Source organism: Marmota monax, unplaced genomic scaffold (assembly GCF_021218885.2).
Source record: "Marmota monax isolate L192 unplaced genomic scaffold, Marmota_monax_Labrador192_F-V1.1 WCK01_AAM20220418_F8-fsc00120, whole genome shotgun sequence".
Lineage (NCBI taxonomy): Eukaryota > Metazoa > Chordata > Mammalia > Rodentia > Sciuridae > Marmota > Marmota monax.
In genome coordinates, this window is record NW_026694424.1 from 3,391,259 (window position 1) to 3,406,672 (window position 15,414).

At 41.8% G+C, this 15,414-nt stretch overlaps 1 protein-coding gene across 1 annotated transcript in view; it reads left to right on the forward strand.

Annotated features, from left to right (window-relative positions):
* Positions 1-4,820: 4,820 nt before the first annotated feature.
* Positions 4,821-15,414, forward strand: part of Marchf11 (membrane associated ring-CH-type finger 11) — a 113,518-nt gene continuing 102,924 nt past the window's right edge. The window contains exons 1-2 of the mRNA XM_046468310.2: positions 4,821-5,472; positions 6,645-6,800. Of these exons, the coding sequence (XP_046324266.1) occupies positions 4,936-5,472; positions 6,645-6,800 (693 nt within the window). The 5' untranslated portion in view covers positions 4,821-4,935. The remainder of the gene's footprint in view (positions 5,473-6,644; positions 6,801-15,414) is intronic.

Below are 15,414 nucleotides of genomic sequence, written 5' to 3' on the forward strand. Positions count from 1 at the left end.
GATAGAAGAACTTTTTGGGGGGTAGGGTACAGGGATTGAACTCAGGGGCACTCAACCACTGCGCCACATTCCCAGCCTTATTTTGTATTTTATAAAGCACCTTGTTTTTGCTGAGGCTGGCTTTGAACTAAAGATCCTTGCACATCAGCCTCCTGAGCCACTGGGATTATAAACATGCACCACTGAGCCCAGCTAGAAGAACTTTTTGATGAGGTACCACTGAGTGAAGTGAAGGATGAGCCATGAGAACTGGAATAATTTAAGAGGGGCATCTTGGGGTATAGCAAAGGCATAGTAGGGAGGGTTTAGAGAAGTTTTCAGAGAGGCAGTCAGGGGCTAGCTGGTATTTTGATATTACACTAAGAGTGTCAGGAAGCCATTGACAGGTACTGAGCAGGGGTCTGACATGATGGAATTTCCATTGAAAAAGGTTACTATGGCTGCTACAGGGTTTGGGTTCTAAGGTAAGAAGCAGAGGGGTCAGTTAGGAGGCCCTTTTGATAATTCTAATGGTTTGGTAATCCTGATGGTAGTTTAAATTGGGATGATGGGGATGAGGAGAAAAGTAGTAGTGAAAATTGGCTTATATTTTGAAAGCATACTGGCAAGATTTTCTTTTATACACTGAATGTATGATGCAAAAAAGAAAAGTCAAGGATGACTTCTGGGATTTTGGCTTGAACAACCAGGCATATGAACAATTGGTTTACTGACATGATGAAGACTGGGAAAAGGTTTTGAGGTGTTTGCTTTTGGACCTGGTTAGTTAGAAAGAGCTGTGAAGACAATGGAATATTACTCAGCCTTAAAAGAGAATAAAATCATGGCATTTGCAGGTAAATGGATGGGTTTGGAGAATATAATGCTAAGTGAAGCAAGCCAATTCCAAAAAAATCAAATGCCAAATGTTTTCTCTGATATAAGGATGCTGATTCATAATGGGGATGGGGGAGCATGGGAGGAGTAGATGAACTTTGGATAGGGCAAAGGGGAGGAAGGGGAAGAAAGGGGGCATGGGGGTAGGGAAAATGGTAGATTGAGACAGACATCATTACCCTAAGTACATGAATGAAAACACGAATGGTGTGACTCTACTTTGTGTATAACCAGAGACATGAAAAACTGTGCTCTATTTGTATAATATGAATTGAATTGAATTCTGCTGTCATATATCACAAATTAGAATAAATTAAATTAAAAAAAGAGAAGTAGCTGTGAAGAATATAATTTGATACATGAATCAAGAATTAAGTGGAGAGTTTAGAAGAGGAGATAAAAGTTGTGAACTCCTCTGCACATGTCACTGGGTGGCACTGCTTTGGTTCTTGTGCCTAACAAAGCTATGTTCTGCATTGAGTGGTGCTAACAGCACAGATTCCACTTCACGATCCTCTTTAAAACTCACCTTCTTTCACACACATGACACAATCTCATTGTTCTACAACAGAGGTCTTAGTTTCTTTTCTCTCAGATATCTGAAAGCAACTTAGAATTCTGAGTATTGTACTCAGTGGCCACCGAGATAAATGCATGTATCCCAAAGGTGCTGACTGAACAATTCTGGAACATCCTGAAGAGTTAAACTTTAAGAATTGAGGGCAATTCTTAAGAGTTCTCCAGGTTAACTGCCACTGCTTGGAAGGCACATCAAGGTCATTGCACCTACTTCAGCTTCAGGATAATTGTGAAAACACTCTGACCTTCAGTAGCCTGGCTTGTCTCCTATTTAACATGCTTGAGCTGGCTCCAGGGCCACCTACAGGAGGTGCATTCTGAGGAAGTTCAAGATGAATATCCTACAGACATCCATTAATACCACCAAGAACTTGCTGGGACACACTTGCTTCAGCCCCCAACTCTCTCCCCTCCTCAAGACACTTCTAGAAACTAAAGGGGTTAGACCTTATAAGGGAACATTCCATCTGGTGAGGGGTACACTGTGCTATGTGTGTGTTGGGGTGAGGAGGCGTAAAAATGGAGACTTTTCTAGCATTTGTTGCACTATCATCATCTTTCTCCTCATTTATGTAGGTTGAGACAGGTTTAAAGTAGCACTCAACATTTGTTCAAATTTGGTAAAACTTAATGTCCTGTCATTTATTCTTTTCTTGGTGGGTACACATGGCTGCCGGTGCTCTGGTGTCCTGTCCTTCCCCTGCCCTTCTTTATCTGGCCTCCTGGTCTCTGTCATCTTTTCCACCTGGGTGCCAGCAGCTGAGCATGATTCATCTTTTCTCACTATTCCATATTTTACAACAGAGGGATAGTCAAAGGTCACAAGGTGGTTTTTCCTGATCATTAAAGCTTTACTGGGTTAACTGAAGGTTGTAGACATGTTTCCCTATTTTTAGGGAAGTCAGCTTTGAAGGTCATTGAATCTGAGATAGAATGATTTCATGTGGTCCCCTACGGTATCAAAGAAACTTGTGACTGTAGTTCACAATAATTTATTATGTGTCTTTAAAATATTTTTTTAGTTATACATAATATTAGAATTCATTTTGGCATAATCATAAAACCACAGAATAAGACTGGCTCTAATTCAGGCCCCAGTACTTTCCCTTTTCCTCCCTTCCTCCCTCCCCTAATCCTTTTCCACTATTCTACTGATCTAAGAAACTTAATTTTATCTTATTGGAGTTACTTATTCTTCAGAAACAATCAATTGAGAGGACATACCTAGTCTTGTGGTCCTTTCCTCCTCTATCCAGTTTCTGTGTTGACTGAATTACTCTATAAGTTTGTGCTGTGGGAGGATTAATCTTCCAGAGACTTCAGTTTGAAGGCTCTCAGGCATCAGGGAGAATGCCCTTGAGGGAGAAGACTGGAGACCCAGGACAAACCGTGGGTCAGCGGCTGTTATAGTGCTTTCCATATGAATTTAGACACCTTTTTAATTTAAGAAGTTTTGATCAAGTTTTATGATTATCTTAAGGCTTACAATGATTTTAAGAAGGATAATATACAAATTTATGCAATGTTATTTTGACAAGTGAGGACCAAAAATGAAAGCACATCAACAATCACATTTCTTCAATGTGATAAGTTCCTAGGGCATGCAGGGATTATTATTTCAAAAATGTGCTTGCTGCTTGTCACTCAGCTACCAAAAATAAGCTCATCTGAGGGAACTAAGTGCAAGAGGACATTCCTGGAGACTACTTCATCTGAGGCCATTTGTGACAAAGCATTCTTGAATTCTTTTTTTTTTTTTTTACTACCTTAGTTTCCTACTTTCCAATCAAACAAATTTGTTTAAAGAGCCGTTATTTTTTAAAAGTCAAATATGCTTCTTCCTGCCAAACCGTGTAATTGAAAAATTAACTTAAGCTGGTACTTCGCCTCACCATTTCAAAACATCTGTTAATGGGAATCAGTGCCACCAAACAAACCATCTACTACAACACATTTTAGGAGGCAGAAGAAACAATTGAGGAAAAAAATCATTTGTGTGAGATGGTAAATCTGGAGTCAGGAAGTTCAAAAGTTCTTTGTTACAAGATCAGTGACCCTGAACAAGTTAGTATGCCTATCTGATCCCAGGGCTTCATCTGTGAAATGCAGCCCCAAATGACTATTCTGAGACAAGTCTGAGAGCTAGTCTAAGAGCTGGTTGTATCCAGGACGTTAAAGTGTTACTTCAGTGAAAATCAGCACTGATTTGCATCGACACATTACAGTACTGAAATCCAGTGACTTATGAGTTCACACTATACGAATGAATGAATCTGGAATCCACTACATGTGCTAATTTTTCCCTAGTTCCCTGCAAGTGAGGGAGTTTATTTCAGAAAGGACTCGGATCAGAGATGTCCCAGAGGTTTGTGAGGTGCAGTTGGGGAGAAACTGGGTTTAGGGTGGGTGAGTAAAACCTAGATCCAAGGTTGCAGCCACTTTTCCTTCCATCCTTTTACTGAAAGGATGAAAAGTGACCACAAGCATCAAGATTCACTATTAGGAATCATTCCAAGAAATGATTACCCTCTGACCTCATAGGCACAAGATACTTACAAATAACCCAGGAAACTTACTGCAGGAGAGAGGGCGCGAAGAAGACCCGGGGATGAATCAGGGGCGTGACACACAGTGGGAGGATAAATCTTCAAGTGACTTCTATCTGAAGGCTCTCAGGCAGCAGGGCGAGTGCCCTTGAGGGAGAGGTTCGAGGCCCCGGAGCGATCACGGGTCAGCGGCGGTTACTGTACCCGGGTGCGCGCGTCCTTTCCGGCTCCCCTGTTCCTCCGGCTCCAATGCTCCCAGTACGCGGGTCTGGCGCGCCCCTGCTCCCACGCAGGTCTGGGCTCAGACATCGCGCCCCCACCCGGCCCGCGCTGCTGAATCCCACTTACCCACCCAATAACCGTCTCTGGACTGGCGGCCTCGGACCCCTCCCCCTTTCCCTGCACGAGAGCCGCAGTGCCGCGCCGTTTGGAGAGGGGTAATCCGCCCCGGAACCGACGTGAGCGGCCCCGGGGCGGGGTCGGTGGAGCCGCTGAGGGATCCCCCAATTCCAGCTGGTCCTCGCCGCGCTTCACCCCGGCTACGCGCCCCCCGCCTCCCTCCCACGAACCGCCCCCGAACCCGGCGCGAGCTCCCGGCGCGCCAGCCCCGCGGGCCCACCCGCCCGCCGCGCTGCTCCTCCCTCCTGCCCCGCAGCTCCCCCACGCCCCCCTCCGCAGCGCGGCTCTCACGCGCAGCCGAATTCGGCGCCGCCTCCATCAGAGCCGAGCCGGCGGCTCCCCGGAGCAGCCGCCTCTGCCGCTGCGCCAGGCCCTCCGCGTCCCCTCCCGTCCCGCCCTCCTGCCCTCGGCGCCCGGGTCCCCTTTCCCCACCCTCTTCCCTCCTCCCCTTTCCTTCCTCCCCCTCCGCTCTCTCTCCGGCTGCAGTCCGTGCCCGGCCCTCCAGCCGGGCCGGCAGGAGGGCGGCGGCAGCACCATGAGCTCTGAGGGTGGCCACAACCTCAGTCTGTGTCTCGGGGCGGAGAGCGGAGACGCCGAGCCGCCCCCGCCGCCGCCCCCGCCACCACCGGGAGAGCCGGCCCCGGTCCTCGCTGTCCCGCGCTACCTGCCGCCGCTGCCCACGCCGCCTGTGCTCCCCGAGCGCACGGCGGGGCCGGATGACCCGCCGGTGGAGGTGTCCCCGCGGCGCAGGGGCACCGACGAGCTACCGCCGCCGCCGCTGCCCCTGCCGCCCGCCGGCCAGGAGGTGTCGGCGGCTGGCGACTCTGGGGAGGGTCCGAGGCACCTCCCCGAGGTGTCCGTCCCCGAAGCGGCGGCGAGGAAGGGCGGCCCCGGGGAGCCTGAGGCCGGCGCGGGCGGGGAGGGCGAGCGGCGGGGCGCCGGCGACCAGCCCGAGACGCGCTCCGTGTGCAGCAGCCGCAGCAGCAGCAGCGGCGGCGGCGACCAACGCGCGGGGCACCAGCACCAGCATCACCAGCCCATCTGCAAGATCTGCTTCCAGGGCGCGGAGCAGGTAAGGCCCCGTGGGACTCCAGGGCAGCAGGCAGTGGACTCGGCCAGTGCCGGGACGGCTCCCGCTTTCGATGGTTCAGCACCACGGACAGCGCGCCCTCCCATTCGGCCTGTGGGGTCCTGCCTTCTGAGCAGTGGCTGCCTTGTGGTTCCCCTTGCTTTTCTGTGAAAGCAGATGAAAATGTCCCGGTGGTGAATACGGGACTAATTTGCTCCACACTTTTCCCTCACCACCTGGTTTTGTAGTTACACGTTCGTAGGGTGCTTTAATGATATTGTAAGGCCATAAGAATCTCTCGTGAACGACTCAAAGGGTTTTGGTTTGTACGTAGAAGCAAAACTATAGAATGTAAGGTGAAGTCCATTAATGTACCCTGAGACCATGACTGGAGTTGAATCATGTCACAAGAGCAGGTTCTTTTCTTATTGAAGATTTTGGTGGTTGCGTCTTACTGATGCGAAAAGCACATTACAGTTCTTTCAAGACAGATAGGAAAGTGCTTTGAAAGAAAGGCAACTTAGCCAACAGTGTACCTTGTATTTTGTTAGAAACAGAATTCTAGAACACCATTCAAGGTGCATGCAAACTTATATGAGAGTGATCATGCACAATAGAGGATAATATATCTCTTTTACAAAATGTGTGGGCTGAGAAAACATTAGGCTTAATATTTTTAAAAGTAAGGAAGTTGTATAAGAATATGCAGGCTTTCAGGGATACAGTGCCCTAAGTCAATATTTATGATGCTACATTTAGAAAAAGTAAAAGCATAATGCTATTGCAAGCTGCTTCCTGGGATGCCATGCATTTCTTCTTTAGCAATGATTAAGAATAACTACAGAGGAAATGCATCTGACCATCCACTTAAAAGTTATTAAAGAGATTTAATAGTACAGCTTTCCCCCAAGGGTATTGGGAGCTATAGCTTGCAGACACTGTGTATGTTACTAGAAACATTTATGTCATAACTCTCAGCAATATATTTGAAATAGTTTTAAGACTTTAGTTTCATTCCCATCAGAGGTATAAAATTTTAATTTGCTTTTCTGGGATAGAGCTTGATGCTTGCATCCTTCTGGGTAAATGACTTTGAAAGAGAAAAGAAAGCAGGCTTTGTATTTTTAAATAAAGACACAAACACAAATACTCCTATTGACCTTTTTCTGTTCCAGGGAGAGCTGTTAAATCCCTGCCGATGTGATGGGTCAGTTCGGTACACACACCAACTGTGCCTGCTAAAGTGGATCAGTGAGAGAGGCTCCTGGACCTGCGAGCTCTGCTGCTATAGATACCACGTGATAGCCATTAAGATGAAACAGCCTTGCCAGGTAAACATGACATTCTGTTTTTCCAGAAATAATCTAGTTAACATGAGTGCACTTGAGTTTAGTTATGACTTAGGATATTTACTTATGCTACTTAAAACATTTTATGCAAATTGCAGTAAAACCAAGATTTAGAATTTGTAGAGATGTGCTTTGGGAAAGCAATTACATTTATCTGAGAAACTCAAAAAGACATTTTAATCAAATGGTTTCCTCAGTGATTTGTTATTTACTGACCAAATTGAAACCACTTTTGTTTCTAAAAGACCAAGTTGGTAAAATATCGTATGCCCTATTTGATTCTATTTTTACTAATTAGAAATGTTACACAATGTATATTAATATTTTGTTAATGAGTATAAACACTGATAAGCCCCATTTATGGAAAGCAGAACTTTACTACTATGGAAACTTTGGTTGAACCTATCAGTTCTAATCTGAATTACTCTTTTCATTTAACCAGGCTTTCTTTTTTCATAGAAGATTTTTTTTTCACAATTTCATTTTTTGCTGTATTCAACTACACAGTGGATGCAGAAGTATTTCCAAGAGTTACTTTCAATAATACTACTGGTATCACATATATTATTAAACTTTTGTATAAGATCATATAACAACAATGTACACAAATGCCCTGGGGGGGGGTGTCTGGAAAACTATTTCTTTTTTTTTTTTTCCTGGTATACCTGATTGGGTTCTTTGAGTAGGCTTGTAGAATGTAAACATGGAATATTAAGAATGACATTTTAAAGAAAAGTAGGGTAACATGTAAGTGATGAGGTCAGATAGTGAGATGGGACTGAAATTAAGTAGACAAATGAAAAAAGTTAGTACAGAGACAAAGGAGATAATGAGAGGAACAGGAAGAGGGAATTGAAAAGTTGAGAGGGGGAAAATGCAATAAAATCCTGTTTCTATCTAAATCACCAAATGTGATTTGCATTGAGTAGTATAACATATAGGAAATTGTAGTGTTTCCAGAAAGAAACTTGAGCTAAAATATTGCTGCATTAATAATTTAAATTTCATAGTTTCTAATTTGCACATCCTTCGTATAGTTTGCAATTAATTTGCGTCTCTGGTAGTTGCCATTTAAGGCATGACTAACAAGCATGAAATAAAAATATGAATTTTCTCAAGCTGACCTGAGGCTTATAAATTATTTGAAAAGAAGAAGCATGACTAATTCGGATAAGTGGTGTTATCATGCTGAAGATAGGTGCAAGCCTGACACATTTCCCCAGAACCTTTAATTGATCAAACTACTTGGAGATCAATTTAGAGGTCTATCATAGTTATGTTGAAAAACAGATGGAACCATGTCCAAAGGTCAGGACATGGTTAATGTATTATATCTGTAATAGTTTATGAATACAAATATATGGAAAGATAAGAAATGAGAGTTGCTGTTGCTTTGGCAAAAAGTCTAATGAGAAGGACTATGGTCAGAAGCTCAAGGTTTGATACAGAATGCTTACTCAGTAATTTGAAAACTTCAGCTTATGAACATTACATGTTAATTCATTAGGGATAATTTGAAGTAAATAGAAATAGGTCCTTGAAGAACATTTAAAAATGGAACTAAAAGGCTGGGGATATGTGTGTGTGTATGTGTGTGTGTGTGTATGTGTGTGTGTGTATATATATATACACACACACATACACACACACACACATACACACACACAAATTGTATTCCTATAGCAAAAAAGAATTGACTACTGCTGTCTTTTACATCATTAAAAATATTCAATGATTATTTTAACAAAAGCAGATCTTCAAACTATGTTGATATGGACCTCCTCCTCCCCACAAAACCCTCTAACTAATCCACTCTTACTAACACATTTAGCAACACATTTTATTATGACATATATAAATAATACTGGGATCAGTAGGTAACCTGATCTGATTGTTGCCATGAATTGTGAAATAACATTCAGAAACAAAGTTTATATGAGTTTGATAATAGCTTCTATCATACCAGAGATGAGATAACTTTTCAGGACTCCATTGTAAATAAAGCATGGTGCTCTCAATAAACAAAAGAATTATAAAGTTCCCAGAGTGGGTTCTTATACATAGGAGTAGTTTATACTCAGTTGCTCAGATCAAGTTTGGCCACTTGCCTGACATTTTCTGTTGTGGATGATAAAAAGCCTGAGCTTCTTATCTTTTTCTCTTGCCATTGTAAGCCCAGAGTTTCAGAATTAGCATTTATCACATTCGTGTTGCTTTGGTAGGTAGGTAGGGATCCACTTCCTCATGGTGAAGAGTCACACAAGAAGCGTATCTATGGCCCTTCCCTTCACTTTCCATCTCTCTCTGTCCCAGGTATAGAGCTGTCCCACAACTGTGAGCAGGTATTTCCTTGAATGTAGAGAAAAATAGAGAATAAATAATAAGAGATAACATCTAAGGAACATTTAATCTGTGCCAGGCACTGTTCTAAGTGCTTTATGGATACTGCTGTTTAGTTCATGTAGCAAATCAGAGAGGTGAGGATTATTATTATCTCTATTTTACCCAAGTGGAAACTGAGGCTCAGAAAAGGTCAGTAACTTCTACTAGGTACATATCTAGTAAAGGGTAAAACCAGGATTCAAGGTCAGTCTGGCTCCGGGGGCCATAGCCATTGTTACTGTTCAAGTGTTCTTCTCAATCTACTCCTAGCCTTCATGATGTTTCTGGGTCTATCAACTTGTCTTGTTTAAGACTCGTGAGTAGGAACTGTGTCTCTAAGAGGGTTTGACAAAGTTTTTGGCTGCCTTTTTCTGCACAACAACCACTTGAGTTCTTAATAGTTTAAACAGAACCATTACTTATTAACTGTGTGTTTGTATTGACTGAGGTCAGCTGGGAGGTTCTGTTCCACATGTGACATCATTTGGTGCTGTAATCCAGAGGTCTGATTGGCTGGAGCATCAAGGATAGCTCACTTGGTTGACTTGTTCTTGGTGCTGATTGTTGGTTGGAAGCTCCTTGGAGCTGCCTACTGGTGCCTCATTTGTCCTTCCATGCCATTTGTGCTTCTCAGGCTGTGACAGCTGGGTTTCAGAAAGGTGCAAGTAGAAGTTATAGATTTTTTAAGGCTCAACCTCTGCAGTAACATGGTTTCACATCTCTGCATTTTTTTGTTTAAAGCAAGTCGTAAGACCAACTCAGATTCAAGGGAGTCCAGTTTTTTTTTTTTTTTTTTTGTTAAAGAGAATGTCCATCCTTAACTCATCATAGGAGATAGCTTTTAAAATGGCTCCTTTTGCTTGCCCTGGTCTTTGTGTTTGGTCCACATGGACTGGCAGGCATAAGCATAGCTGCCCTACTGAGGGCATGTATGGGAGATGGACTCAATCAGGATTTTTGATGCATGTCTTCAAGCACTTTAAGAAGTGATTATTACTGTGATTTATCCCCTGGTGCTCACTGGGAGGTGGGGATAATGAAGGGCAAGGAGCCAGGAAGCAGGTGTGTATGAGAGAAGCATGCTGCGGTAAGTCTGAAATCTTAGTTTTAATTATTTTCTCTCATTGACATTTGAGTTCTTTTAGAAATGGGGTGTAAACCTCTCCATTTCATTGGATTTTAGTAATGCTCATTAATAAGACCCGATAGAAAGTTAACAGATGTATTTTCTACAACATATTTAAATCTTAATTGTTACATCATTAGCTGTAGGATTTAATTAAATCTGAGGTAATTAAAATGCATTTACCTTCCTACCTACTTGCAGAATCTATTTTATTTATTAATATATCTAAATGATACATTAATGATATTTCGAGAGTAAAGGATAATTCTATTTCAAATCTCATAGTATGGTCTATAATTAGTGAGATGCAAGAACATATAAGATCAAATTTATTCTGAGATGTTGGTGACATTATAAGTCAATTAAACCATATTCCAGTTTATGAAGCTTTTAGTAGTTTATCAAGAGATATGGATCTTTGAAGAGGTAACATTTACTAGATAAATCATTGTATAGGAAACTTTCAACTTGCAATAAAAGCAGACTGCACTGCCTACAAATATAAAAACATGTAAATGTGAAGTAATAGCTGTTCCCTTAGATCAGCTTCCTAGACTCTTAGTGCTTCAGTTAGCTCATCTTTATACAGGATAATGACACCAATCTCATACATTATTTTGAGGATTAGAAACACACGTGAAGAGCTCAGAATGGCACCTGGAATGTGGTAGGTGCCATCTGACTTTTGGCTGTGATTATAATTACTTCTCCTCACCTAAGGGGTGGGGACCTTCAGTTGGCCCCTGTTCACAGGTCCTTCGTGTTTTCTTCAGTCTCTTGTCATCAAAGTGACATTAATGATCCCTCTTTCCATGTCATTTAAAGTTTTATTTTATTTTTAATTGACAAATAATAATCGCACATATTTATAGGATACAAGATATGTCAACACATATATACTTTATGGAATAATTAAGTCATACTAATTAGCATAATCATCACCTCGAATAGTTATCATGTCTTTGTGGTAAGAATGCCTAAAATCTTCTCTGTTTTGAAATACGCAGTACATTACTATTAATTACAGCCCTTGAGCTGGGCAATAGAGCCCCAGAACTTACTCCTTTTCTCTAATTATAACTTTGTACCTATTGACCAACATCTCCCCTTTCCCAACCACTCCAGTCCCAGTCTCTGGTACTGACCATTCTGCCTTCTACTTCCATAAGTTCAACAACTCTTTGTAGATTCCACATCTCAAGTAATATTATATTGTTATTTGTTTCTCTGTGCTAGGTTTATTCCAATTCACATAACGTCCTTTAGTTTCATCCATGTTATAGCAAATGACAGAATTTTGTTTTCTTTTGAAGGCTGAATCGTATTCTCTTGTGTCTAAATACCATGTTTTCTCATCCATTCATCTGTGGATGGTTACTTAGATCATTGCCAAGTGATGCGTGTTAAGAATCCAGTATCATTCTTTGTCTTTAGATTATTATCTCTTGCTTTTTTGGGGAAACCCATCTCAGTTTCAGATCAAATTAATTATCATAAAATAATTAATGGACCAGCAGGTGTAATGAGATGTAATGTAACTTATTTCCTTTCTAGTTGTCATTTCCCATGGGTCTTCCTTATGTCCTTCTGAGTCTTCCCATAATTAGAGTTATAAGGTGCTTTTAAATGTGTCGAGATTCAGGGCAGCACTATTCAAAGTCAGGCAGCCATTGCTCGTTTGTGCTTTGCAGTGGGCCCCTATTGGGTGGGATACCTGTGACCTGTCAGTAGGGGAGGCCAGAGAAGCCTCAGAGATTCCTGGAGGGCAGCATGGCCAGGGGGAGCTGAGTGTCATTCACAGTGTCCCCAACTTTCCTTCTTCCTCCTTCATTGCTCAGAGTACCCCAGGAAAGGACAGTAGTATCTACCTGCCTTTCCTGTCTGGGGAGGGATCAAGACTTCATGTGGGACATATACCTTTGTGGGTATGAGGCCCTTGGCCACTTTTACTAGCCTGTAACATTTTTATTAGCCTTCCATTACTGCTTGTCCTTTAAACACTTATAATGTGCTCTTAGCAGCAGGTCGTCTTATAGCAGTAAGAGTGACTGGAAGGGCTCCTAAGAAGGAGGGTGACGTGAGATGAGTTTTCATTTTTATCCATATTCTTAAACCCTGAGATTCATCATGATAGATATAAATTAGAGAGGAATATAGTGCCAGCTGGGTTTGTCTTTGTTAACTTTCTAAGGTAGAACTTCTGGGCTTACCTGTATGGCATTTATAGAAACTTAATTAGCTTTTGGAGGACTCCTGTAGTCATTATTTTCCTGGACAACATGAAAGAGGTATCTTCATCTTCAGAACTGATAGCATGATGTAGTTGATGCACTAAGAGGAGCTGAAAGATTATTGAAATTGGCTGAGATTTTGAAAATGTGTGGGTAAAACACGAGAACTGGAACTCCATCAGTATTGCATGCTGTCTTTTGAAGTAGTTCTAGGCCTTTGCACTTTTTGGCTTAAAAATCCTCAAAACTGTCCACATATGTGCCCTTGTGACATGGTGTGTTAGCTTTTCATCACTGTGACTGAAATACTTGACAGACACAAAGTAAAGGAGGAAAAGTTTATTTTGACTCATGGTTTCAATCCATATTGCTTTGTGTCTGAGCATCATGATTGAAGGGTGTGGAGAAGGAAACTGTGTAACTCATGGCAGCTGAGGAGCAGAGAGAGAGAGAGAGGTGAGGGAGGGAAGGGGTTGGGGACAAGAAACGCCCTTCCACTGTGCCCTAGTGACCTACTTCTTTCAACCATCCCCCACTGCTACACTTCCTACCATCTCCCAGTAGTCCATCCACCTATCAGTGGATTCATCCACCCCATGAGCTCAGAGCCCTCATGATCCATTCACTTCCCCAAAGCCTCACTTTGAAGGTTGCTGCACATGAGCCTTGAGGGGACATTCCAGATCCAGACCATAATACATGGTGAGCCGCCAATTTGACTTTTTCTCTAGCGGTTCTTACTGATGTTCTTTGTGGTTTAAAGCTGATGAGAAATTGAGGGGAGACTTTTCATGTCCACGCCTGAGTTAACTGAAAAACAGTGTTCAAATGCAATATTTCAGTGTATACGCTGGCGTGTCTTATAGTGAACTACAAATGTCAAAATAAAGAACACATCACGAGGCAATTTCCCTGCCTTAGAAATTGTTTTTGTTTCATTTGCTTACTCATTTCCCAAACACATGAATCTGCGATTGACTCACTAGAAAAGATTAATGATTCTCTACTGAATGAAATATGTAAATTAATTTTGTATACTACTGTAACCACTTTATTTACTGTACAGGCTGTGTGTACAGTAATTTTATAACTTGTCCCAGAGCCAGATAGCTCTGAGACAGGAGAAAAAGGAGGTGGGGAACATTTTAGGCCTTGGACTCTGCTGTTTCTAAACTTTATAGAACAAGACCTGGGGACAGTGTAGACCCCATTGGTTCTACTCCAGAGCATTCTTATCCATACACATCTGTTTTTCTACTTTTCTCTTCTTTGTTTTCTTGGCCTGTGCATCTACCTGCTTGCAGGAAGGAAGAATTTCCCCTTGAGTCTCCTGAGTTGAAATGGGTAGACCTACTGGTCAAAGCAAGTAAGAGTAGCAAGACACTTTGGCAGTGGTTGGATGGAGGAACATTGTCATGGCTCTGTGTTTTCATTTGATAACATTTAACTTCTTATTTACATCTAAAGTCAGCAGACTTGTTCTCTAAAGGGCCAGATAGAAAGCCCTTTAGGCCTTGGGGCCATTGTAGCCACTCTCCTGGCCAGGAGGCAGTCACGGACACTATATAAATGAATGAGCGTGGCTGTGTTCCAGTACAGCTTTAATAATAGACACTGAAATTTGAATTTTACAAAATTTTAATGTGTCAAGGAATACTATTCCTTAAAAAGTTCTTCCCTGCCACTTAAAAATGTAAAAGTATGTGGGCTACGCCAGAGCAGGTGGTGAGCTGGACTTGGCCCGGCAGCACTTGGCAGTAGTTTAAACAAATGGAACATTGATGTTGACTGAGGTGTTTCATGACCTCTTAGAAAACTACATGTGCAAAGTGTCTCTAAATTTTGTTGTTGTTGTTGTTGTTTGTAATTTCTAATGAAATCATGATGAGCTTGCATTATTTTAAAAATGGTGGCACTTGAGCTCCATGACAAAATGCTACTTCTTTTTAATATTAAATATTTAAATCATTGTTTCATTTGGTTTCTTGGTTGTGTCAGACTCATATCCTCAATTCCCAGGAGTAGCATCAGTTAAGTGAGAAGCAAAAGGCAGGGGCATGTCAGAATGAGCTCTCAGTGTCATTGGAACAGGCCACCTCTCATCTCAATGAGGCCTGGAATGCATTGTGGAGAATGTTGGTGTAGATTCTCTTAGGTATCTGCAGCCCAGCAGATGTGATTGGCATACCCTCTTCTGAATGTCTTAAAATGGTATTATTTCAGTTTGCTTAGGGTTTCTAACCTTGCTTTCTAAATGGGTAAGTATACCAATAAGTGGGACAAATTTTAGATCAAATTAAAAAAAAAAAAACAGCTCAATATTGCTTGAGATTCTTTTTCTTGGTCACATGGTGGGTATCCAGTGAATATTTGTGGTATAAATGAATGAGTGGATGTACAAGTGAATGTTTTAGCGAAGGGGCCAGAATCATGGAGGTCATGTTATTTCTGCAGTGAAGATGCATCTTAAGAAGTAATGCATTCATTACTCATATATTAGCCATCCACAAGCTGTTAATTTTCAACTTGTTTTTTAAGTTTATCTTTTAATAATGCTATTTAGAATTTGCCTGGGAAAATATATTCAGCTTTTTAGACCACAGTAAAAATCCTTTAAAAGTAATTCAGAGATCTCTCTTTTAAAAAAAAAAAATGGACTTTTATTTTGTTTATTTATTTATATGTGGTGCTGAGAAACGAACCCAGTGTCTCACACATGCCAGGCAAGCACTCTACCACTGAGCCACAACCCCAACTCCTCAGGGATCTATTTTTAAAACCTAAAATTAAAAAAAAAAATCTTCCAATGAGACATATCTGCTCTTTTCAGAACATAAAATGTCATGAAAAAAAGACT